Genomic DNA, 23,827 nt, shown 5'->3' with positions numbered 1-23,827 from the left:
TGATTTCGGGTCTGTGAGCAAACTATAACTAATTCTGTGAAATCCATATGCAGAATTAATGCTGACCTTGACAGAAGCAATCCTACATTTGAAATTTTACTTTCAACAGCCAAATTCTTAAAAAATAACCCTCAAATCTACACTGTACTTGCAGGGAGCTAAGAGTTCTTCCATCTCCATTGGTGGCATCAGAGTTTTGCTCCAAGTTTTCTGTCAACCACCACACTCACTTCTGTAGCTCACACAGCAGATGCTTTACAGGAAAACCCATCATGATGGGAGATGGCTTTGAAGAAAGGCCAAGCACCTACCTCCAAGTCTGCAAACTTAAAACTAACTGTCCTTCAGCTCTTTGGCGGGTTAATGTTTTCCAGCCCCCATGATTAACTTCCTAAGCTTAAATTTATGAAGGGGAACAATACCTCCTGACTGGCTGTCAAGATGCTATCACAGCAAACACACCGTGACACGAGGGGTGGCTTCAGGGACAGAGCACCCTGCGTGGCAGAGGCAGCCCCACCATCCACAGCTGTTCCCCCTAGTCCAGGGAGAACAGACTCCCAGGCATCCAGTCTGCAAAACATCCTTCTGCCCTAGGGGTGATTTATCACCACAGCTCTGCACACATGCAGTTGCAGATTGCCAAATATCAGCAGCTGGAAAAAAGTGACCATTAGTTAAATTTTAATAACAGATAAATGTTTTCTGCTGCTACTGAAATTGGAGCCATGGGAATGAAAAGATACTTTTTTTCTCACGTTGCAACTTACTGGGGCACATTGCATGGTGCCCAGCATTGATCTGCAGGGTCAGAAAGGTCAGAAAGGGAAGACTAGAGATGAGATGAGCTTCCCTGACAGCAGCCACCACACTAAGACTGCGCAGCCCAAACGTGAGAGGCAGGCTCCATCTCTTCATCTTCCACACTACTGCAGGCATCACACCCAGTTTTCTTGCATGGTCTAATAAAAGACGGTTTCATAAAGTGCAAGTTCAGTGAGATGGGAGTGGTCCAAGTGCTTTGCTTACTGAAATCAGTGCAATGCACACACAGTGAACACATCTGAGGTGTGCCAGATCACCATAGCATCAGGCTGTCTAGAAAAACCTCTAAGTTTTGTGTCTTCAGAGAGAGTCTTAGATGAAGAGAAAGTGTTGTTATCCTAATTTTACAGGACTCCAAACATGTCTGCTCCGCCCCTCTGCCCATGTACGCACAACCACAGGGGTGAGTGGGGACCTGGTGATGGCCAGTACTGCCAGCCCTTCTCCACACCGGCCTCTTCCCTCTCCAGATGGTGGCACCATGCACTGTGTTTCAGGTACTGCGCTTTATAATGGGGGGTGACAAACCCCCCATTAATTAAAGTTCTAGATAATTACTTGAGTAGGAACTATTTTCAGTCAGTCAAAATAATTTTAAAAAATCATACTGAAGAAGGACAGCTGCTCCTCAGACAAAAGCTTTGTCATAGCCACCAGCTCATCACCAAGGTGATGTGGTCTTCCTCCTCCAGCTGCAGTTATCCCAGGCCTGCTGACCTCAGGGGTCTGGCAGGACATTACTTGCTTTCTTTCATTCTGCAGGTTTCTAACCCTCCCATCCCTAGAGGTTCAGCTGGTAACATCATGGGGCCCTGCTCCAGCACAGCTGAAGTGGGATGTCCCTCTGAAAGGTAATAATCCTCCAGAGACACTGACAGAGCCAGACTCAACCCACAGCTCATACCTGTATATTCATTTTTCATGCTTTTAGGAAATCAGTTATTCTGATTGCTCTATCCTCAGCAACCCAGAGGTTTCTTCCTGTCTGCCTTGCCACAAGCCAGCTGCACTTAATGCTCTGGTCATTAAATCCATTTTTCTGTTGCACTTTGAAAGGATAAATAAAATCATCAGAAACTGTTTCACTTCTGGGACAGTTTGCTTCTTCCTTCCACTTATCCTTCTTAGGATATGACTAGAAACTGATATGACCAAACTGTTAAGTCAAGAAAACAAGATGGGCTGCACATTTTTAGAACAGGTGTGTCTTAGTTCAGATTAGTGTGGCATTCAGAAATTATGCAAGTGCCAACATGGGAGGAAAATACCACATGTTACATAAAATAATCATATTTAATTATTTTGGAATAAGATGAAAACATCCACTTCCTCAACTGCTTATTCTGTATTTAATATTTTAGTCTAGCATATTAACTGTCCCCTCTTGCTTTCTGGCTAATGGTTTGGTACAGTTATAGTAGTTCGAACTCTCCTATTCATAAAGGATTTTATTACTTGATTTGGACATCAAGCTTAAAAAACAAAAAAAAGAAAAAAACCCCACATATGAAACACCACAATCAGACTTAACAATGATATTTTTGTATGACAGACTGCATTTCCCTTTGGTTTTATCACAGTAGGGTATTCCACTGAGGATACTGGAATTATGCTTGGCCAAACCATGGGGAAACTCACTGAAACAGACAGGATGACCAACGTGCACTACCACAGCTACCAAATGCTCGGGTAGTGCACACCTGTACAACATCTAAAGAGGTTAAAAAAGACCTGGCACTTCATCTTTGTAAAACTTTCTGATACCAGTGATCCCTGGGCTATTTGGTGAAACCATCTGCAACAACTCTGATTACCAGTGGTGTGCCGCTTGCTGCCCTGTCCTTGCCAAAAATTGATTTAAGGCTTCATGAACACTGGTAACTCCTATTTCACCATCAGATTTGAAGACTTTCAGACATGAGAAACCCAGAGGTTCTTTTAGCAGCTGATTCACAATTTGCTAGAAATTAATGCCTGTTTGTGACAAAATTGAGTTTGACCTCTGCTTCCCGCCATCAATTCTTAAAATTCTTTTCAGGATTAAAAGGCAATTTCTTTCTCTTCCATGACAATGCATCCTTACTGTAATCCAGTCACCTCCCAGGCAAAATCTCTTATTCTGATGCTTCTCCTAGACTTTGAATCATTTTTCCACTATCTTCTCCAGCCTTTCCACTTCCCTTTAAAAATACTGACATTAGGCATGGAAAAACAAAATCACACAGCAGTAGGAAGCAACCAGGTCCCTTTGGCAGATACTCTCCCACAGATGCTACACTAGTCCTCCATATCACATGAGCCCACTGTGGGCTCAGTTTATGGTGTTTGTTCTAAATGTCTAAAACCTTTCTAAATCACTACTTTGTGAGATACAAATTGTACCTGTGGAACTGCATTTTTCTTACCAGCTGCCTAAGCCTGCCTCTGGTGGTAGTGAAAACCACTTTGTTTGACCTTAACTCACCACCAGATCCAGCTTGTTCTGGGAAAATGCCTGGTCATTCTTTTAATCACCTTAATATTTCTTTACATCACACTGAAGTTTTAGTAACAACATTACACTTTTATTTTCAGATAACAGATATATTTGATATCATATTTGATATCATATATTTGATATCATAGTTGCTGTGGTACTTTATGAGCAACCTTAAACTAATGACAGTAGTATCCTGTTGGAATCAACTGGGTGGGAAAATCCACAATAATTCAAATTGGTTTTAATCCATTCACGAAAGCTTTGAAAAACTAAACAAAACAAAAAACCTATCATGCTATTGCCACTGTTGTATTTTTAATAAATCCCCATTTAGGAACAGATGATGCACAAAGACCATACTGGGCCTATTGTTCTCCTCTGGTAACTCATTTTCATCAGGCACTTTGGGGCTTACTGGTAATTTCTTCAGTCATTTTAACCTCCTCAAACATTTAATTTGTCATTTTACTTGCATTTTGAGACATTTCAGTAAACCCCAAGATGACTCAGCTGAAGACAGCTGGAGTAATATTTCAAATGAGAAAGTGCATCAAGAATTAGTTTGTTCCAACTCAATAGATCAGAGGGGCTTGATTAGGTCTCAGATGGATATCTTCTGATTTTTTCCAACACCGAAACTGACAATATACAGCATTCTGATATTATTGCTTGACAACCATGGCCTGCAATGCTTACCTGGGACAAACATTACAGAAATTATTAAGAATCAAGTAACAAGAATTACATCCTGTTTGAAACAGTGTCGGGCAATATCAAAAGAAACAGGATATTGTTCAAAGACATACTGTGAAAAACTGACCAAAACTGTATTTAAGGGTTGTTTATAATTGCATTTACACTTAAAGTGAAAATTGCAGTATGCTGAATCTTCTTCTTTTTTGTTTTTTCAATTCTTTGATGCTGAATTTGCCAAAGGCTTATCAAATGGGAAAAGGCCAGAGAGGGACGGGTGAAAAATGCTCAGATAACATTTGCCTTCCCAGCAGCAGGGATGCCACATGGGTTACATCGCATTTGCCCCCAAAACAAATAGCCTTCTCCAGCATGGGAGGTAGAAATTAAATGATAAAGTAGATAGGCAGGCAAAATAAGTAATTTCAGCATAAAGACATAACTGCCTAATCCAGACCGGCTAACACTACATAAGTTACTGCTGATTCAGTATAGTGGTGGCACACTCACTGCCTTAGCGAGTCTAAACAGCCAAAGTCCAACTCAACAACGATAATTTCCCAGCAAACTTGCACTCTTACTACTTACTACATTCAGCAGAAGCAGCTGAGATCTAATTTTTATCAGAAACAGAATAAAAGTTTTAATTCTATTTCAAAAAATAAACGCTTGAGTACAACACACAGAGAACGAACAGCTCGAGCAACCGGCAGCAAACCCGGGGGGCGGCAGTGCTCCCGCACCGCCTCTGCCTTTGCCCCTGTCCCTGTCCCTGTCCCTGTCCCTGTCCCTGTCCCTGCCCCCGCCCCTGCTCCTGCCCCTGCTACTGCCCCTACCCCTGCCCCTGCCCCTGCCCCTGTCCCTGCCCCAGCCCCTGTCCCTGTCCCTGTCCCTGTCCCTGTCCCTGTCCCTGTCCCGGGCTGAGCCCCCGGCTGCGATCAAAGCCCACCTGTGGTTAAATTGTCATTGATCTTCAGCGGCACCCTTAAGATGTAGACGAGGAAGAGCATGATGAAGAACCACAGCGTCCAGAGATAGGTCCAGGACCAGACGATGCAAGACTTGAGCTGTTCCAAAAAGCCCGTCCCAGCTTCAGCCATGTTTTTTGGAGAGAAAACAGGCAAAAAAAAAAAAAAAGAGAGAGAGAGAGACGGAGGAAGGGGGGGGTAAGGGGAGAATCCAACCCAAACGCTGCTCTCTGCTGCCACAAGCTCCCAGCGTGTGTTTGTGGGATGGCTCACGCCTCCCTCCCTCCCTCCCCGCGCCGCGCTCCGCCCGCCGCTCGCACCGCCCGGGGCGCTGCGGTTCCCCGCGGCCACCCCCGGCCCTGCCCTGCCCTGCCCTGCGCTGCCCCCGGCCGGGGTTCTCCCACTCAGATGGGCTCCTGCGAGCTGCCCTAGGCCGAGCGGGAGGACCTGCCCCCGGCCCGGCTCGATCCCGCCGCGGATGGAACGTGGGAAGCGGCGGCAGCGCGTGGGAGCAGAGCGCGGAGCGGCGGGGAAGAGCGAAAGGTCATGCACCTTCCTTTTCCATAGCTTCACGATCTCGAACAAGAATTTCAGGCGGTATTTCACCGTGCAACAGGGCTTTAAGCCTGAAAAGGGCTCACGTAGAATTTTTTTTTGCAGTTGTCTCGCCCGAGCGTCTTGCTGGGATAAGGTAACAGGCACAGAACGAGTTCTGTGTGTGTAGGTGTGTACGTGCCCAGCAGGGTCCTGAATTGTAAAACTCCCCTCCTTGGAAGAGATCTATATGGCACAATAAATGGGTTGGAAGGGACCTTAAATATAGTCTGGTTCCACCCCCCCTGCCAAAGGCAGGGATGTCACCCACTAGATACTTGTCTCATCAAAATAGTGTCAGTAAAGCATAAACTTCAATTCATAAAACTGTAATTTTGAGAAAAACATTTTGCTTCTTTCATGAATGAGGTATCCATGAAACAAGATATGACAGCAGAATGTGACAAAAATTCAGAGATTGGTTAACACAGCTGATTCCTGCTTTTTGATTGGTGTTACACAGCTGACCAATATTTAAGTAGATACACACTGAATATTGCAATTTGTTTGATCTCTCTTCTGGGTTTCCAGTCTGCATCCAGTGTAGGAACACCCTCCAGCCTCTTAAAAAACAGGTGCTATGTAATAAAAAATTACCAAGAGAACAAAAAATTTGGAGAATTTTAGTAGCCATTCTGTCCTGAGAATTTCTAGTCCGCCAATAAAAAAGTGATGATGGAGAAAAACACAGCTTTTTCAGGTTGTTTACTATACGCAATGGTATTAAACCAAAATATACCTGCAGTTGTACAAATTGATACCTTCCCATAGTAGCAAAGACATGAAACTTGTTCTTCCAGACTGCTATGGGACTTGAAGCTGGATGGAGAATACTGGCTGTGTCTTGTGCATTTGATGGTGACAGGATCTTCTGAGACCACAGTCTCCATATCAGAATATTAGTGCAGCACTGGCAGAAGATTTTCTTGCTAGGAAATCACAAAACTTTTAAAAGTAGAGTATACAGATTAACTAAAAACAAGTCATTTATCGTTTAATTACATTCCAAAGAAAGCCACATGTCAAATATTTCAGCTTCCCCATCCAGATATAAAGGAAATACTTAACACTTTAAGTCACATCTGAAAAAACTCAACATTTTTCAATCATGTAGCTATTTAAAAATCAAAATACTCATCTCATGTTCTCTTATGTATTAGTAAAAATTGCACTAGGCAATTTTTCACTTTTATAAATTTTCTTCTACATATTTTGATGTTCAGAATACAATTACTTATATTAAAAAATTAACTATGATAGATTCCTATTATGTATGAAAGATAGAGGTGGTTTATGGAGCTTTTTAAAAGTATATTTTTATAAACAACTTTTCATTCTGTTGTCTTTTATTGAAAGATAGGAGTGGTTGGTTCCTCCAACTTTGCTTTCTTTATATCTCTTGTATTACTAGAAGATCAAAACACTACAAGCTGTGCCCGCTTAAAGCACAGTTAACTAATTTTATGCCTTCCTTCCTCTAAGCACCACTGTTTCTCCTCTTGAAAAAACAACAGTTATTAATACTTTGTAGTAATGTTATTCATTTCACTCCTGGATCTCCAGTGGTTTTACAGTGAGCATAAAGTATTTAAAAAACAAGTTGCCAACAGAGGTAATTTCTTCAGGCTTCCAATAGTGCACCCCAATGGGTTTCTCATTGGGTCCTACATAAAGAAAAGAAAAAAACAACAAAAACCCCAAGCCAATCCAACGACCAAGAAAAACCCCAAACAAACCATCTCCAAAAAAAATCAACCAAACAGAAAAAAAAAAAAAAGGAAAACAAAAAAAGGAAAACCCCCAAAAACTCAAGAAATAAAAAGTGTTTGTCCAAACCCAAATGTTTGTGTGAGGTGAAGAGCAAGTATGTGCTAGGATAGTTTGACTCATGACTAGCTTTGTGCACTCACATGACAAATTACATTTCTGTTGTTCTTATTAAAGAAGTACCTAAGCTGACATGCAAGGCAATTTCACAGTTCAGGCTCTATTTAACACAAATTATCTCTCCTCTCTCAGTTCTGTTCAAAAGAAATGTCATGTATTCATACAAACCCTTGAGACATGCATTTCAAAAGACAGAAGCCAACTATTCAGTGCTGTGAAGACACACAATTTTATTTAGTGTCATCTGCCTCCAGGCACTCATTTGCTAAGTTAAGATATAAGAGAATATAGATGAAATGATCATTGAACAAAAATAATTTTGAACATGGTCTTTTACCTTTCTGCTAAGATTTTCCACTCAGTTATCTCAATTGTTGACAGTCTTCTCACACAAACCATCAATTCCTACCTCAAAATAATACCTGTAAGTCCCAACACTAATTTGTTTGCCATAAACTGAGTTCAGTTTTCTTTGTTTCTCATATGACTGTTGATGACTTTGCTAAATGAAATCAGGAAGAAGAAACAATGACGGTTACTAAATATGAGATACAGTGAAGTTATTGTTTCTTTCCAGAAGAAATACATTATCTTGAACCTGGGTCCTGGCAAGTAAGAAAGAATAAATGGGACCACTATGCAGCAAAAGTTGTTTGAAAATTTTCCCCACATACACTTTGTATTGATCAAGATCCAGAGTAGAGGGGTTTTTAATGTTTGGGGTGGATTTTTTAATAAACCTTAAAATAATTTCAGAGATCAGAATAAGAGAGTTTTTTCTAGGCCCACAGTGCACAACCCCCTTGGAATCTGGTTATAAAATAAGATTGTATTAGGATCTTGGAAGATGAAAGATAGCCAGGCACATTAGTGAAGGACATTCAGAAAGTGCACAAACAAAACCCACATGAGCTCCACATATATGTGAGCACTGGGAAACATTGTGAGTTTGGTTCAAAGAAGCCAGACATCCCCCTGACCTTCAGCTGAAGCCTCACTAGCAACTAAATTCTGTTAAACAGTGTTATGCTTAGCACCTTTTAATAGATACTTATTTAAAAAATACACATATGTATGCATGCCTATATCCACACATGTATCTATACACAGATAAATACATATCCATATAGTGCACCTATTAAACATATCAGCTGTATATTAAACAATATCATGGTTGAACTGGAGATGGCAGTCTAAACTGGAATCAGTGATGGTGCCAGGCAGCATGCCAATGTGAGTAAAAGCACTGGAGGAGAGTTCATAGGATCCTGCACCCAGCACTTTTCAGACATACCAAAGTCTGCATAAAAGGACTTAATCACATACCAAAAATCTGTTTTCAGCTAAAATACACACAAACCTTAGTCACAATCTAGATAATTGAAAATATGCTAAGAATCACTGAAATAAAAATTCATGCTTAATTTACAATTTAATCAATGTATTTTCATTAAAACAAAGATATTTCAAAGGTATGCAACTACAGACTGCAGTGTGCCCAGGCTGCAGTTCCTATTTGCCATTCTAAAAGTGAGATATTATGGTGTTACAGGAATATTCTTCAGCTTAAAGGGCAACAGTAATATTTAAAAATATGCCACCATTACTAACGAGGAAAAGTCTAATATGCCTTGAGCACCACTTGTCAAAAAGCTTTGCTGACAAAAAAAAAAATCAACTAATAAGCTGCCCTAATTGCAAAACAAGGCAAAACCCCCAAGTTAGAACTGGCTCAGTTAATAATCAGACATCAGTGCAAAGACAGGGCAAAGGAAGGCATTGCTAAATAGCTAGTGCAACTTGGAGCAGAGTTTCAGCATTTTTGTGTAGTGTTCAAAATAATTCTTAATAAGGAAAAAACCTCAAACAAATCCCAAAAAACAAACACCAAAAAACCCCCAAACCTGTTATCTTCTTTGCCTAAAAAATTACTTTTTTCCCTAAAACTGAGATGGGAATTCCACTCTGACCATGAGCACACTTAGGCATCAATATATAGTGCCCCATCCCAAACACACACATTTGCTAAAGCAAAATTTATTTATTTATTTATTAATCCATGGAAATATGCCCCAGTAGCACTTACTCATTTTTATGAAGGAAGTGGACACATACATTAATTGAGGCATTTTATTAAGATTCTTTATAAAAATCAGGTGGTGGAGCAAGACACATCAGTATTGGTACAAGATGGTACGTGCTTAGGATTCATAAAGAAATCATGTCAGCTGTGAGACTGGCCCTTGGTCAAAAGGAGCTCTCTGCAAGTCAGAATCTGACATCTGCATCCACACAAGTTCTGTACCTCACAGGAGGCTGTGGGAGAAACAGGGAGGCAGAGACAGATGGCGAAAAGCCCAGAGGGACCCGGTACTGGTTTCTCCCTTCCCCGTTTAGGTTGAGGAAAAGGACAAGAGCTCAGCTCCCCACATCCATGCCTTGGACTGAGGTCAAACAGTAAATATATATCTTTTTTTAAAGGGGATACATTTGTGGGAGATGGATAAGACATAGTCTTTCTTCACTGATTGGTATCCTGACCTTTTTTTTCTTAAGGAAAAGATGTTGAGCATGGTTCTTCAATTTGCTGAGCCTTGATACTATATTTAATGAACAAACGATTTAATGAGAGAAAAAGGTCTTCTCTCTGAAATGTGCAATTAGAAGAGCATAGTTTATTTTTCTCTGTCATTTGCAACATGGCATCTTTACCAGCTATATGTCGATAGAAGCACAGAAGCACTGACAGTTACATTTTACTTAATCTCCAGAAATTCAGAGGAAGGAAATCAAGCAGTTCTGGATCATGTACAAATAATTATTGCTGCTTGAGGCTCGCAACTCACACAGAGAATAAGAGCAGCTCTGCCTGCAGGCAGGCAGGGAGGGATTGAGCAAGCAGCACATCCTCTGCCATGGAAGCAAGTAGCATCTAAATGGCATGCAATTTCCTTGTATCACAGCTAGATTTGGCTCCCAAGCCAAATCTTGTTAACCCTTTGCAAAATCAACTACCAGAGTATCCTTTTGCTTTGCCTGATGCAATTCTTTCCTCCTTGGCCTGCTTGTCTTGCCTTTCCATATCCATCCAGTACATCTTTGCTGAGAAATCTTCCCTCTTTAGACCATGGAGCCTCCATCTTCTTTCCCTCTCCACAGATAGAGGTCTCTATGAGATCTTGTCTTTAAATCTGAACTACAGGACAATTGTCTGTCTTGTATGTTGGCTTCATCATATCCTACTTCTTTCCCTTCTTTGCTCTTCCGTCTGTTTTACTTGACCTGTTCTTGCTGGGTCACAGCATTCTCTCTTCTGCACCCAGCAGTAGTTCTTCACATGGAAATTCCTTTCTTACAGCATCCTTCAATTCAGTCCATCCTGCCTTCCCTTTTAGTAGTGATGCAATCACTGTACCACATCACATTTACCTCACTATATTTAGGTTACAGTATTGTGAAAGAAGAAGGGAAATATTTTGCTGATGCATAATGATAAAATATACTGCCTATAACACTGATGTAGTCCATTAAGGAGAAAGAGAGTTCTGGAAAGGAAAAAACAACAATGACCATTTCTCAAATAAAAGTGTCCTGTCTGCAAAAGTGACATTTCAGAGCAAGCCTGGCTTAAGATTTAAGCTCATCCATGCTCTAAATACTCAAGAAGCAGCAGAATAACCCTATGGGCAGTGTTTTCCACTTCCAAGGTGGCTGGAGGATGCAGCCCTTGTCTATAAAACTCTTCTGTTCAGGCAGCAGGAATTGACAGACCAGCAGCCTGTCTCAGACCCTGCATGGGCCACTGATGGGCACAGGAAAGAGAGGAGTAAGTTAGCCACTAGTACAAACCGTAGGGTTGCTTAACAAGCTAAAACAAAGCTCAATGTTAACTCATGGTGTCAACATCATATCTTGCATTGAAGTGGGAAGCTCGTGTTACCTGAAATCATTTCAAGATATTTCATAGAATTATATCACAGAATGGTTTGGGCTGGAAGGGACCAAGAGCAGGGACACCTTTCACTAGACCAGGTTGCTCAAACCCCAGTACAACCTGGTGTTGAACACTACCAAGGATGGGGCATCCAGAACTTTTCTGGGCAACATGTTCCTGTGCCTTACCACCCTCACACTAAGGAATTTTTTCCTAACATCTGATCTAATCTAATAAATTTCATTGATTTTGCACTAGGCTTTTTTCCCACCCCTCTCCCCCCCCCCTTAATCTGGATAGTTTATATCTCTTTTCTTCTACATTATTTAAATAGATTGTGTACTCTTTGGCCAAACTCAGGCTTAGGTGAATTCTCCATTCTATCTATGCTTTTATGTAGCAATTTTGTAGTTCAGCCTCCTTCCAATTGTGAAGAACACAGAAGGGTATGGTGATGGAAGTCACCTGGTATGAGATTTTCTTCCTTCTCACACCTGCTAGTGTTGGTAAGCACAAAGTACAGTGACCTTCCCTGTCAGAAATTACTGCTGGCTTATATACCACTTGTTTCTTACCACGAGCTCTGAATTTACTGTTTAGCACAGTGTGATTGGGCAGCCTTGCCGAGACTGGTATAGATGCAGGGATGAGGTGGGTGCCTGCAGCCCCAGGAAACATCTGCATTTCTCACATACTCCACCTGCTTGTTGAGAATGAGGTGTGTTTGTACTCAAGCACCAGTGGATACCTGCAGTCCCATTATTCAGGACATATCCCTGGCCCCATTCACTACTTATTACTGATAACTGCTATAGATACAGGATTATTCATTCCCTGATGGTTTCTTTTATGGCACTTGTCACTACAGTACCAAGTACTTCATAGACTGCATATGGACTTTTTCTATAATCTCTTTGCAAACAGCAAGCTGTGGTGGAGAAGGAATAACACTAAATATAGTCACTAATACGGGATGTTAGGCATCACTGGATACTCATGACATCATATTTGGTGAACTCTAGGCTGACATCAGTTTGAAACACCAAGTGCTTCTGCAAATTTGGGTTTCTCTAGGCTTGCATGCCCCAAGGTGAGAGATACAAGCAGACCCATAGCAAAGAAGGATTTTAAGAAGCATTACATAGAGACAAATTTCTTCTCAATTCCAACAGCTGCTGCTGTATGGGGAAAAGGGTGATGGCTCTGCAGCTGTAGGATACGCAGTGTTGCAGTGGTTGGGAGAGGGCAGCAAGGTCAGGTCAACAGGTTCAATTCTGATACCAAAAGGCTCTGCAATGGCTCTGAATGTATTAATGAAGCATAGCAGTACTTACACCAGAGCTATATACAGATACAGACTTGTGAGAGGTCACTATCTTTACAAAACTCTTTTTCTCAGACTCATTCTCCTTGCCCAAAGGTGATCATGCATAAGCAGCTTGCGCTGCCCTCCCACAGCGTCCCACAATTGCAGCAACAGAGGTGACTGGCCCAGCACCAAGGGTGCTCTGTGACAAACACAGGTAGTAGTTATTGGAGTGGCTTTCAATTTCTTCCCTTCTCAATATATCCTGCCCTTCTCATACATCATCCCTCAGAAACAGGACTCATTTTCATTCCTGCTTCCACTATTCAGCCATTTTCAGAAAATACTTTCTTTTTCTTCTCCCATTGCTTTTACTAGAGACATGTGTATTTTTCTTGCCCTCTCATCCCCCAGAAAAATTATCTGTAAGGCCTTTTCCATCCTAAGATATAGACCATTCCCAAAGCCTTTATCTTTTCTATACTGCACTTTTATCTTCTGTGCTTGAGATTTAAAATCCTTAGGAACCCCTCTCCTATGGGATATCCAAAGTCTGCTGTGACTAATTGGTTTTAGTGGCATACCTCCCTCTCTGTTGCTCCAACAGAAATTCTTCTGCCCCATCTCCATTCTTGACACATCCAATGAATCCACATTTGTATTTGACTCCAGCATTGGCTTACTTCACTTTCACTTTAGAGACAATCAGTGCAGGTAGAAAGCCAGCTTGTCTCCATGCTGCTGACTGAATGAGTTGTTCTGCACAGCAGCAGGGAAGAACAAGATGAAAACCCTGGTGGGCAAGCAGGGAGCTTCACCTGTACTCTGGGTCAAGCTTTTGTTCTTTTCCCCTCAGCATTTCCTAACCTTGTTGGCAGGCATAAATACCTGTATTGAAGAAGGTCTTCCTTACAGTTTTGTCAAAAAACTATGAGAGATTCAGAGAAAAGGACATAGTAATGGCTGCCTCTCCCATGTTTTCACCTTATGGTGATCTCCACCACCAAAGACTGCCAAATGATTGCAGCAAATGCATCATCTGCATTGAAAACCTGCTGGTATAGATAATCTTGGAACCTCTTTCACTGCTTATGTTACTTTGCTGGTAACTTTGATGAGTCCTAGAACAATAATCCTTGGTTATGGGATTGTCCAGGTTGCATCTGCTACTGTCCTGTTTCTAAACCTTGTCATCAGCTGTGTTTTAACACCAGACACTGGGTTACCACCCTCTGTCAGCAGTTACAATCTGGGTAGCAACTTTACTGCATCTGGAAGGATCTTATCAGAAGGGTGAAGTATCAGGTAGCTGGATTTATCCTTTGGGAAATTATGCACTGACACTCTCCCCCTTCTTCATTTACGTTCAGGTAGAGTAACTCTGGCCATATCAACTGCTCATAGGACTGCAAGGCTTACAGTTTCCAGTTGAAAGAGCTAAGGATGAGTAGGCAAGTTCTTAAATGAAAGATGATGGCTCACTAAGTTTAGCAATAAACCGGGACAAGACACACACTCATTACTGACTTTAACAGATTGTTTTGCGCCGAGGATGAGTCATACAGAAACCTTTGTCTTGCAGCAAAGCCTTGAAACAGGAGCAGCACTTCAATTCTTCATGAGCCCATGGCATTCACTTTCTGAGCAACATCTCTCAGGTCTAGCCTTCTGCAATTGAGCTGGCTCCTGGCACCTGTGACAGCTAAAGGACTCTTCATACTCAGTACATGCCTACAGGAACCTTAAACAGGGTCTTGAATGACACACACTTTTCTGATACTCTAGAGATAGTTCTGGCTAGCTTGGTGGAGGGTACAACCTGTCCCTACACTCAGAGCTGTTGAGGCATACAGAAAATGCCTGTATGGATGTTATGCCAGCTACCATCACGTTTTTATCCGTGCATGGCAGGACAGGCAAAATGTGCTTCACTGCTTGTAAACTCTGATCAGTGATTTCCATCCTTTTCCATAGAAAAAAGGTAGGAAAAATGCTTATTATGTGTTTCCTAGCACAAGACAGGGTGGTGCACTTTACCCCCTCCCTTTTAACTGACATCAATGCCTACAAGATACTGCCAAACTGCCTGTTGTTGGCATAAATATCCTAGGTAATGAAGATACAGCTCATCATCCTGGACGAGTTCACAGCAGCCCCTGTCTCTTCATGCCAGGACGCTCTTAGCTCAGAATTCATTTGCTGGCTGGTCCACATCATTAGGATGCAGTCAGTCTCACTTTTGTACACTCCTAGTGCATGCTTTGTCAATAGAGATAACATCATACCACATATGCACATACCTAGCAGTGGCTACTTGATTCTTTTTACCTCCTTAATTTAGCATGGGCTTAACACTGGAATAGAAATTTTTTAATTGCTGATGAAGACAATGCTAGAGAATATTATAGCAATCAAGGCCAGATTCTAGCAAAAGGAAATCCAAGTAACTAGGTTAATACCACGATAGCCTGCAATATCACCAGGACTGAAATGAACAATATACAGAGAAAAAAGAGCTCCTCAAAATGAACAGAAATGAAGAAGTAGGATGTAAAGACATGACTTCACATAGAAATTAAGAGTTTTTGGATTCAGTCTTTAATCGAAAAGCTACATAGTCTGAAGACACTCTACAAACATGTAAAACATGTTGCAAAGAGAATGGGAACAAGCCTTTCTGTATACCCACAGCTAAGACAAAAGAGGTCAAGATCCAGCATGGAAGATTTCTCTTTTCCTACTATCTACTTAATACTAAACACATGGCTAACATCATGCTGAGCAATACCTATTACAGGTAAGCCAGTCACAGTAGTGAAGAAAATTATTGCTAATAAGAGATCTACTAAGTACTAAACATTCAATTTTACAGAAGGAATAAAGTTTTATTTAAAACTGTTTCTTTTAGCTGTGAAAGGAAAATTGACTTTTTTGGTTAAAATATGATGCAAATTTTCCCCTTTAAAAAAAAAAGTTTAGAGTTGACACTGTCACACAAAAATTGACACTTCAAGGTTATGAACAAACTAAGTTTAATTTAAACCTAGTTTACATTTGCATCAGATGAAGAATAGTTTCAGTCTTTCCAGTCAACAAATGCAGAAGCTATGTCCGTGTCAGCAAGTAATTCAATACGATAGAAGTGAATCCACAGAATGAAACCACTGATGTAAACTTAAATGACCACAGTATATACAGTCTGGAAATTTGAAGGCCAGGTTTAGTCTGATGCTTCAGACACCCTCAACACATAGGTGGTTTCAAGCTGCCTAAAAGAAACCACTGCTATGGAACTTGGGTCACCATCCAGAGCTGAAGGGCCGCTGGTGCACACCCAGGTCCCACTTCTGAGTTCTCCAAAAGGACACACACTCGAGCACAACAAAATGGCTTTGGCAGGCAAATCAGTTGGGGCAAGTGGGATGAGGGGGATTTGCTCACAAACTGCATAAGCTACATTGCTGCTGTAGCTGCAGCTGGAGCCATTCCCTAAAGAGAACACATCTATTGGATGTTTGGTCTCACACAATACTTTTAACCTTGGGATGAATGACCATTTACTAATGAACTGCACTGCAGTGATCCCAATCGAACCAGATGGCAGAATTGTTATCAGCATGTACAGCATTAGGAATAGTAACAATGTAATCAAAATGGCAATAATTTTCAAGTTTCATTCTCCCCACAGAATGAATTTTAAGACAAACATACAAAAATGGGCTACTCAGGAGAAGCTGAAAGCAGAATTGTTGCTCCTGTTGCAGATGTTCATAAAGAATAATTGCTTGCAGAAGTTAAAAATTCCCTTGTGTAAAGGGGCACTAAGATGCATAAGATGTAATACACTTCAAAAATGTAAGCATTTTACAAGTCCATTTTACAAGCCATAATGTCTATTACATCAATATTCAACAATACAAAGCTTGTCTTTATATTTAAAAATAGAATATAAACAAATAGTAATTCACATTAAGACAATTGCCACAGCAAAATCTCTCAGAGAAAGTGCTTTATCTACACAAAATACCCTAAAGCCTACAAAGCAAGCTCTAAAGTTCTCCAGTTTAAAAGGGGTAGGGATAGAAATAAAACAAGTGCGTGACATCCAAAATTTCAATAGAAATCACGAACTCCAAATATGCCATGTGACTCAGCTGAGAGTCAGGTCAGCTTCCTCTGGAGTCACTACCCCTAAATATGACAGAACACCATTTGGAAAAAGTAACAGAATAGTTGATTTACTTACAAATGGCTTTATTGAAGCTATAACTTAATAAATTTGATGCTCAAGGTGTAAAGTTATCTTACAGACTAAAAATTATCACAAGAAAAAACATAAGTAATACAAATCTACGTATGTCATCCAACTGGTAGAACTGAATCTGAAGGATGCTAGTCTTAAGATAAGCAATTAAGACTATCACAGGACTGAATAAACAGGGAAATACAGTAATAGAGTACTTCACAGTAAAATACCTCTTTATTAGGAATATATTTAAAAGTAGCTTTTTATATTTCAGGTAAGAAAAATAGCATTCTGACTTTTAGTCAGTGCTGTTTCTGGTGATACGCAACATTCTAAACAGCTAGAAAAGTTATTTGCACCGTTGTTGCCCATTAACAGTTCTCTCAACCATTTGTTCACTGCTGTTTAGCTTGTTCTTAAATATGCAGGAAGAAATTCTTCAAATAAGGTTTGTATTTAGAGCTTGGTTAAGACTGACTGACTTGACAGCGGCTCAGCATTTGTTATTGGCTCACATACAGCTTTTTAAAGTTGATTTTAGAAGAACAACACAGTTCAGTAGCTGATCTACAAAGACAATTGAGAGGGCAACTCTCCAGGAAGACTGTGGTAGAACAAATCCCATTCTTCTACTATACAGTTTAGTACTGTAAAGTAGCAGCAGTTTCAAGCACCCCTGTACCCCTGTATAAGAGAGCACTGAAGAACAGAATATTGGGGTATTGCTATTACAATTCAAACAGCAAACTACTTTGTGTGTACATTTTCATACTCAGTACAAGTCTAGACTCTTTCTCTTGCTATGCTGTAACTTAGTTTAAGGGAATTAATCAGATCATGCTGTAAACAAAGACATAAAACCCTTGTGTATGCTTTACTGGTTTAGGAGTGAGCATAAATACCTGTCTTGTAAAAAACAAAAAAGCTGTTTAATTTTTCATCACAGGCATATAAGCATGTAGCATATTGTGGAACAAGTTTTTATCCAATTAAAAATGAAAGTTATGCATTTCATAGAAGTGTTATACAGCATTTGTAATGAAGTCTCTGTTTTTAGATACCTGACATCCATTTTCAATATGAGATATATCATACAGGGAAAGTATTCTCCAGACACTTGTATTAATTTTTGGTCTTGTAATTTCTTCCATCGTCTGTAGCCAAAATGAAGCTGATATCTGTTTTAAGTAGACTTCTATACATAGATGTTTCTTAAATGCAGATGGAAACAATTGATAATGATATTACAATCTCCAAATACACAAGTTTGTGGCTGTTTAAAGCAGAATTTTAGAACTATTTAGAAACACCAAAACCAGGCAATATATGGAAACAATCTGATACTCAAATAAATAGAAAATTTGCATTTTAATGTCACATTGAATTTTAGTACATTTCAATCCAAGAAAAAATAAACAGACATAGTAATGAGTACAGGATTATATATATTACAATATGCCTTGTTATAATACATTTGTAGCTTTACGATAAAAAAAGCTCAAGGGCAGATGGAGTTTGAGCTCATTTAAGCAATTATCAGAACAAAGAATTAAATGCATTTCTGGAGTAAGTACTTTTATTTAATTTCAAAATCTTAAAACAGCATTAGACCTCGGCCTTTTCTTTAATAAAACATCTACCTACCATGGACCTAGCTAAGTAAGTCTTCTCACAGGTTTAAATGATACAGAAAATGCTTTTCCCAATTTTACATACAATAAAAGGATAGACGATTTTTTGAACAGCACCTATGGCTAACTCCATGTTGACCTTGACCTAGAAATGCATGTTACTGATCTCCACAAGGAATCCAGCAAAGTTTGGAAGTTGTCCGTTTCACATGAAAGCAAGAGAAAGGGTTATCATAAGCAAAAATATTTTTCCAAACTGTTCTTAATGTGTAATTGAAAACTAAAGGCATGGTCTCTTCATTATAAAAAAAATAAAGGTACAACAGAAACTCTAAAGGAAGATATTCAGCTATATTGAAGTTGCAATCCTCTGAAAGGAAGGAAAAAAGTCAATTAGCTAAGCTTTGTGCTCTAACCAAACTACTTACAGTGATTTTCAATGGCAAAAGCCCATGCTGACTGGGTGATTTGACAGTTCCAAATACCTTTTGTAATAATTTTTATTTGTATACAAGGACACTAAAATGCTCCAGTCATGCAATGTTCACTTTAAGCATTCTGCATCTCTTTTCCAATCTTATAGCTAAGGATCTTGTTCCAGTCAATCTTGGTGCGCGTAACTGGCAACTGTCGACGTAAGGCCTTGAAAGTAGTGTCTGACATAGTCTGATAATTCTCACTGATAGCAGTCTGTTAAACACAAAGTCATACAAAACAAAGACATGTGAAGAACAGAACTAGGATGCTATATAAACATTACTTGAGTGAGTAGCCTACTACCTCTTAAACAGGCTTAGTAAAAACACGCTATATTAAAATAGCATTTTATGAAGGAAAGCTGTTAGCTATAGATTGAAACTGTGTGAAGAGAATTACTAAGACATGTAATAAACCTGGCCATAGCCAAGGTGTTTCAGCAAACCACAGTGTGGTTAATCAGCAGCATGAATAAAATGCTGATCAGAGTTAGCTCATACATCAGTAATTCTAGACATCAATGAAAGTCTTCCACTGTTTTCCTGTGAGGATGATAAAGTCAGTCCACAACATCGTATGAATTTCAATATAATCCATACTATACATACTTACAAAATCTTTATTAAAGAGCATTTTTTTCAAACTCACAGAACAAGGTGTCTGAAATTTACCCTGTGTTCAAGACCTGAATGAACATGCATCCACTTCCACAGAGGGTATCCAGAATAGTTACACTTTTCTAACTTTGAAATGACTACTTGAAATAGGTAATCCCTATAGCCTGTTCAGCAAAACTGTCAAGAGAGCAGCCTCTGAACAGAATCTGTACAAAATCTCCACTTAAGGAATGCACTAATGGTTAAAAAGATTGGAATTGCTGATTTTTGTTCATGCTAGGAGCTTTTCTGCTCTCAAACATTACTTCTGTTGTAATGTTAAGTAAGTGAGCACAATCACCAGAAAGACTGGAAAAGGCAAGGCAGAGTTAACAATAACACATAATCTATTTATATGGAACTGCATCATCTTAATATCAAAAGCTTGCTAACTGTAGAATCCTAGCTTTGGTTAAATATATGGTAATGCTATAAATGTGAGTAAGAATACAGCATCTGCTTCCAACATACCTGATATTCATTTTCTGCAGCCTCTACGATTTTTATAAATTCCTTTGCTGTCTGGGCTTCATTCTAGGAAAAAAAACATGTGAATTAGGTCTGATGTAGAGCATAATTCTAGGACCAGCTGGATTATGAATTTCCTATAGTTATGAGTGATGTCAGGTAGACTTCATGAGAACACTTGACCACGTTCAGTGGCTAAACCAAAAGTGAACAAGACATTCATACAAAAGCCATATCCCATATTATTATTATTTTGTTAGAAAAATAAAATCAGTCAAACTCCAACAAGCATAAAGATTACCACGGAGCTCATTAAAATACTTCAACTGAAAATTATATGGTATGATAAAAAGACATATGGAATAGAAATGCATTGGGAAATATGACTGCACACACAAGTCTCTAAAAACATAGGAAGTATTGATAACAACATTACCAACACTACATTTCCAGTACAAATTCAAGAAGTACCAGCTAACCCAGATGTTACAGCAGAATACAACCACAAAACCAAAACAGATTTGTTCAACTCTAAACATTCACTGCAGTCTACAACTTCCTCATGAGGGGAAGAGGATGGGCAGACACTGATCTCTTCTCTGTGGTTACCAGTGACAGGACTCAGGAATGGCCTAAAGTTGTGTCAGGGGAGGTTTAGGTTGGATATTAGAAAAAGGTTCTTCACCCAGAATGTGGGTGGGCACTGGAACAGGGAAGTGGTCACAGCACCGAGCCTGACAGAGTTCAAGAAGCTTTTGCACAATACTCTCAGGCATGGGCTAAGGGTTGGACTCAATGATCCTTGTGGGTCCCTTTCAACTCAGCAGATTCTGTGATTCTGAATCTGGAGACTAAGCTAAGGGAAACACTTATGTTTCCCTTTTCATGTACTTGGTCTTCTAGAAACAGCCCCAAATACATCTTGCAAAAATAAGGGTACAAACACTACATCCAAATTCCATCATGACTGAAAAGGATGAGGCCAGACACCAAGAAAACTGTTTCACGATGCAAATATGTGTTTGTTTTAAAAATAAAACATTTTCTATCAGTCAATCTGGAGGGAAATTAGCTGAAGCACTTGAAAGAAGTTTCAAGAAGGAAGTGAGGGTTCATGAATTTCCAAACTTCCAACTAAGCTCTGGAGACATTCCTAAAAACTGCTTTTGTTGAAAGGTAGAAGTGTTCTTTTCCATCCCTCATTCCTATGAAGGCAAAGACTGGGAGGAAACTGACAGCTTCAACTAAAACTGGTTCAAAGTTTCAGTGAAACTGCACCAAACAGCTGTAAAGTGCTCCTGCACACTGCAAGAGAGAGGAAGGAGGAGACAGAGACCAAGTAGAACAGAGGAGAAGGTTTGACTTTTCAGTGAACTGAGGCAATACTTTCAAAGGCTTTGCTAATGAAAGGAAAAATTCAGAGGTATGAGGTCTTATTTGTCTCAGAGAAAAATAAGGGGGAAGAATATAACCTTCAACAAAATTATTCACAGCTCTAGCAACAGGAGAGCTCTTCAGTTATTTTAGTTATGCTTGTTGATGGTATAAAATGGCTTCTCTGCCAAACAACAAAAAAGAGACTCCTTTTAATCTACCTACCATTTCTCCTGTGTGAAATAAGAACTTGTATAGCTTCTGCCCTCTATGAAGCATAAAGCCAAGGCTAAAAATTTGTAACCAGCAACATACTTGCTTTTGTCCTAGCAAAGTTATGTAAAATATGTTTTCCTACTCATCAGTCTTATGCTGCTTTACTGCATTGCAAAACAGAATTAAGTTTCTTCCCAATGGAAAGCGAAGTGAAAGATACAGAAAGGAGAACTGCATCCACATAATCTTCCCTGAAGTAACTGTTATTTGAATGAAAGACAAAATAGATCCCTTTGCTCAGAGGGGTCAAAAGTAATTTTATATCTACAGCTCCAGAAGTGTTATCAGTTGGCACCACACTCCTCCATTCTTTATGGTGCTATTGCAACTGAAAAGCCAACAAGCCTCGCTTTGTATTAATAAACAGTGTTCTTTATTGAGGAACTGAGCTTTTGAGACAAATCGGTCACTGCTAGTCGTTATCATTAAAATACTTCTACTGTTCACTTTTACAATTTCTCTTTGCCAGTTTAACCTCATTGGTTTAAGTTTTATTAAAAAAACCCACTCCAATAGAAAATCTTACTGTTTATAAACACTATTATAAACACATTATTTCAGAAACAGTAGTTGTTCATGATGCAACATTACCAACCCTTAAAAGATACATTGGGCACTATTTCCAATCAATTTTTATTTCTACTGTTCGCTCCTCATTACTGTAATGATCCATTTGTCAATAAGTTGGAAAAAACCCTGATGCTTTAACTATAAAATGTCTTATGCTACTCAAACTGAAGCATCTCTGAAAGGGCTTTTTGTATAGAAAAACAAGAGGCTGACAGCACCAGCTACAGACAGGGAGAAAGTTAAGGGAGAATATGTACTACTGCTTCTGAACTGGTAGCATTTGTTTACCGTTTTTAGCATACTGGTCTTCTCCCAGCAAACAAAGGAGGCAATCTCCTAGAGATTGTACTACTCAAGTAATTTACTGCAACTCACACCTTCATATTCCAAAATTGATTCTATAGGTTACTGCAGACAAAAGTTTAAATACAACAGAAGTGCAGAAAGACTGACAGCAGCTAATTAAAGCTTTAAAATCAAAATTAATTGAACTTATATGGGCCACATGCAAGCATACATTCTTTTTTTACTTTTTTAAAACACTAACTACATATTAGGCAAAATTCATAAATATCACATGCAAAATATTTGTAAATTAGAACATTAATTCTTGTGCATGCAGAAGAACAAACTAGCCTCCAAACTGCTGAGGTTTTTATAAGCTTGCTTCTATTTTTAAATTAAAAAGTCACTTCAAATACCCATTAGGATCCCTAGAGCTCACTTACAGACACTGTCAGAGAATCTTGTATGTCTTTATGGCTCACCAGCTGAACATTACCATCTTCATAATAGTGAACCTACAGACAATTAAACAAAGAACCTTGTATTAAATTTTAAAAATCAACAACATACAGGAAAATCAAAATACTGTCGTATTTATCATAGTAACAAACCTATACAAATCAACCAAAACACATATAAAATGCTACAGAATACAAGCAAATAGGAAAACCAAAATATTGCAGAATTTACTGCTTTTGAGGGGGAATACTAAAGAGGTTACTCTGGAAACATTTTTCTGTTGATGTGTCTTAAGTAGTATTCCATGGAAATTTAGGTTTTGATTAACATCATGAAGATGACAACATATTACTTAAATGACCTTACTACAAACTCTTGAAATGAATAGACTAGACTAGTGTGAAGATACATTTAAAATCAGAATAGTGTTGGCAAGGTTTCAAGATCCTTTGAAGTATTTCTGCTTCCCCCAAACCGTTTTCTAGGGACAGTGCACCAGTAAAGTTTCTTTTCTGGATCTGCCTGGGTTTGGTATTTTCCTCTACTAGATATGGCACATAAAAAAGCTGGCATTTATCTAGACAAAGGAGTTCTTTGGAACAAAATTTCTTTGGAACAAAAAGGTTAGATAGCAAAGCAGAGTGAAATCTATTTATTCTTGAAATGTATCTACAGAGCAGCTTGCTTCTTGCTTGATTA

At 39.3% G+C, this 23,827-nt stretch overlaps 2 protein-coding genes across 3 annotated transcripts in view; both read right to left on the bottom strand.

Annotated features, from left to right (window-relative positions):
- ST7 (suppression of tumorigenicity 7) overlaps nt 1-5,203 on the bottom strand; it is a 152,965-nt gene extending 147,762 nt beyond the window's left edge. Inside the window, exon 1 of the mRNA XM_071552455.1 lies at nt 4,947-5,203. Coding sequence (XP_071408556.1) covers nt 4,947-5,097 — 151 coding nt within the window. The 5' untranslated portion in view covers nt 5,098-5,203. The remainder of the gene's footprint in view (nt 1-4,946) is intronic.
- A 13,078-nt stretch (nt 5,204-18,281) lies between these two features.
- The window catches only part of CAPZA2 (capping actin protein of muscle Z-line subunit alpha 2), a 28,997-nt gene continuing 23,451 nt past the window's right edge, over nt 18,282-23,827 (bottom strand). For both annotated transcript variants that reach the window (XM_071552454.1, XM_071552453.1), the window contains 3 exons: nt 23,113-23,184; nt 20,168-20,230; nt 18,282-19,253 (listed from right to left, as the gene is read on the bottom strand). In XM_071552454.1, the coding sequence (XP_071408555.1) occupies nt 19,113-19,253; nt 20,168-20,230; nt 23,113-23,184 (276 nt within the window). In that variant the 3' untranslated portion in view covers nt 18,282-19,112. The remainder of the gene's footprint in view (nt 19,254-20,167; nt 20,231-23,112; nt 23,185-23,827) is intronic.

The sequence above is a fragment of the Pithys albifrons genome, chromosome 3 (assembly GCF_047495875.1).
Source record: "Pithys albifrons albifrons isolate INPA30051 chromosome 3, PitAlb_v1, whole genome shotgun sequence".
NCBI classification, from domain to species: Eukaryota; Metazoa; Chordata; class Aves; order Passeriformes; family Thamnophilidae; genus Pithys; species Pithys albifrons.
The sequence above is the reverse complement of the archived record's forward strand: the minus strand, read 5'-3'. Positions and strand labels throughout refer to the sequence as shown.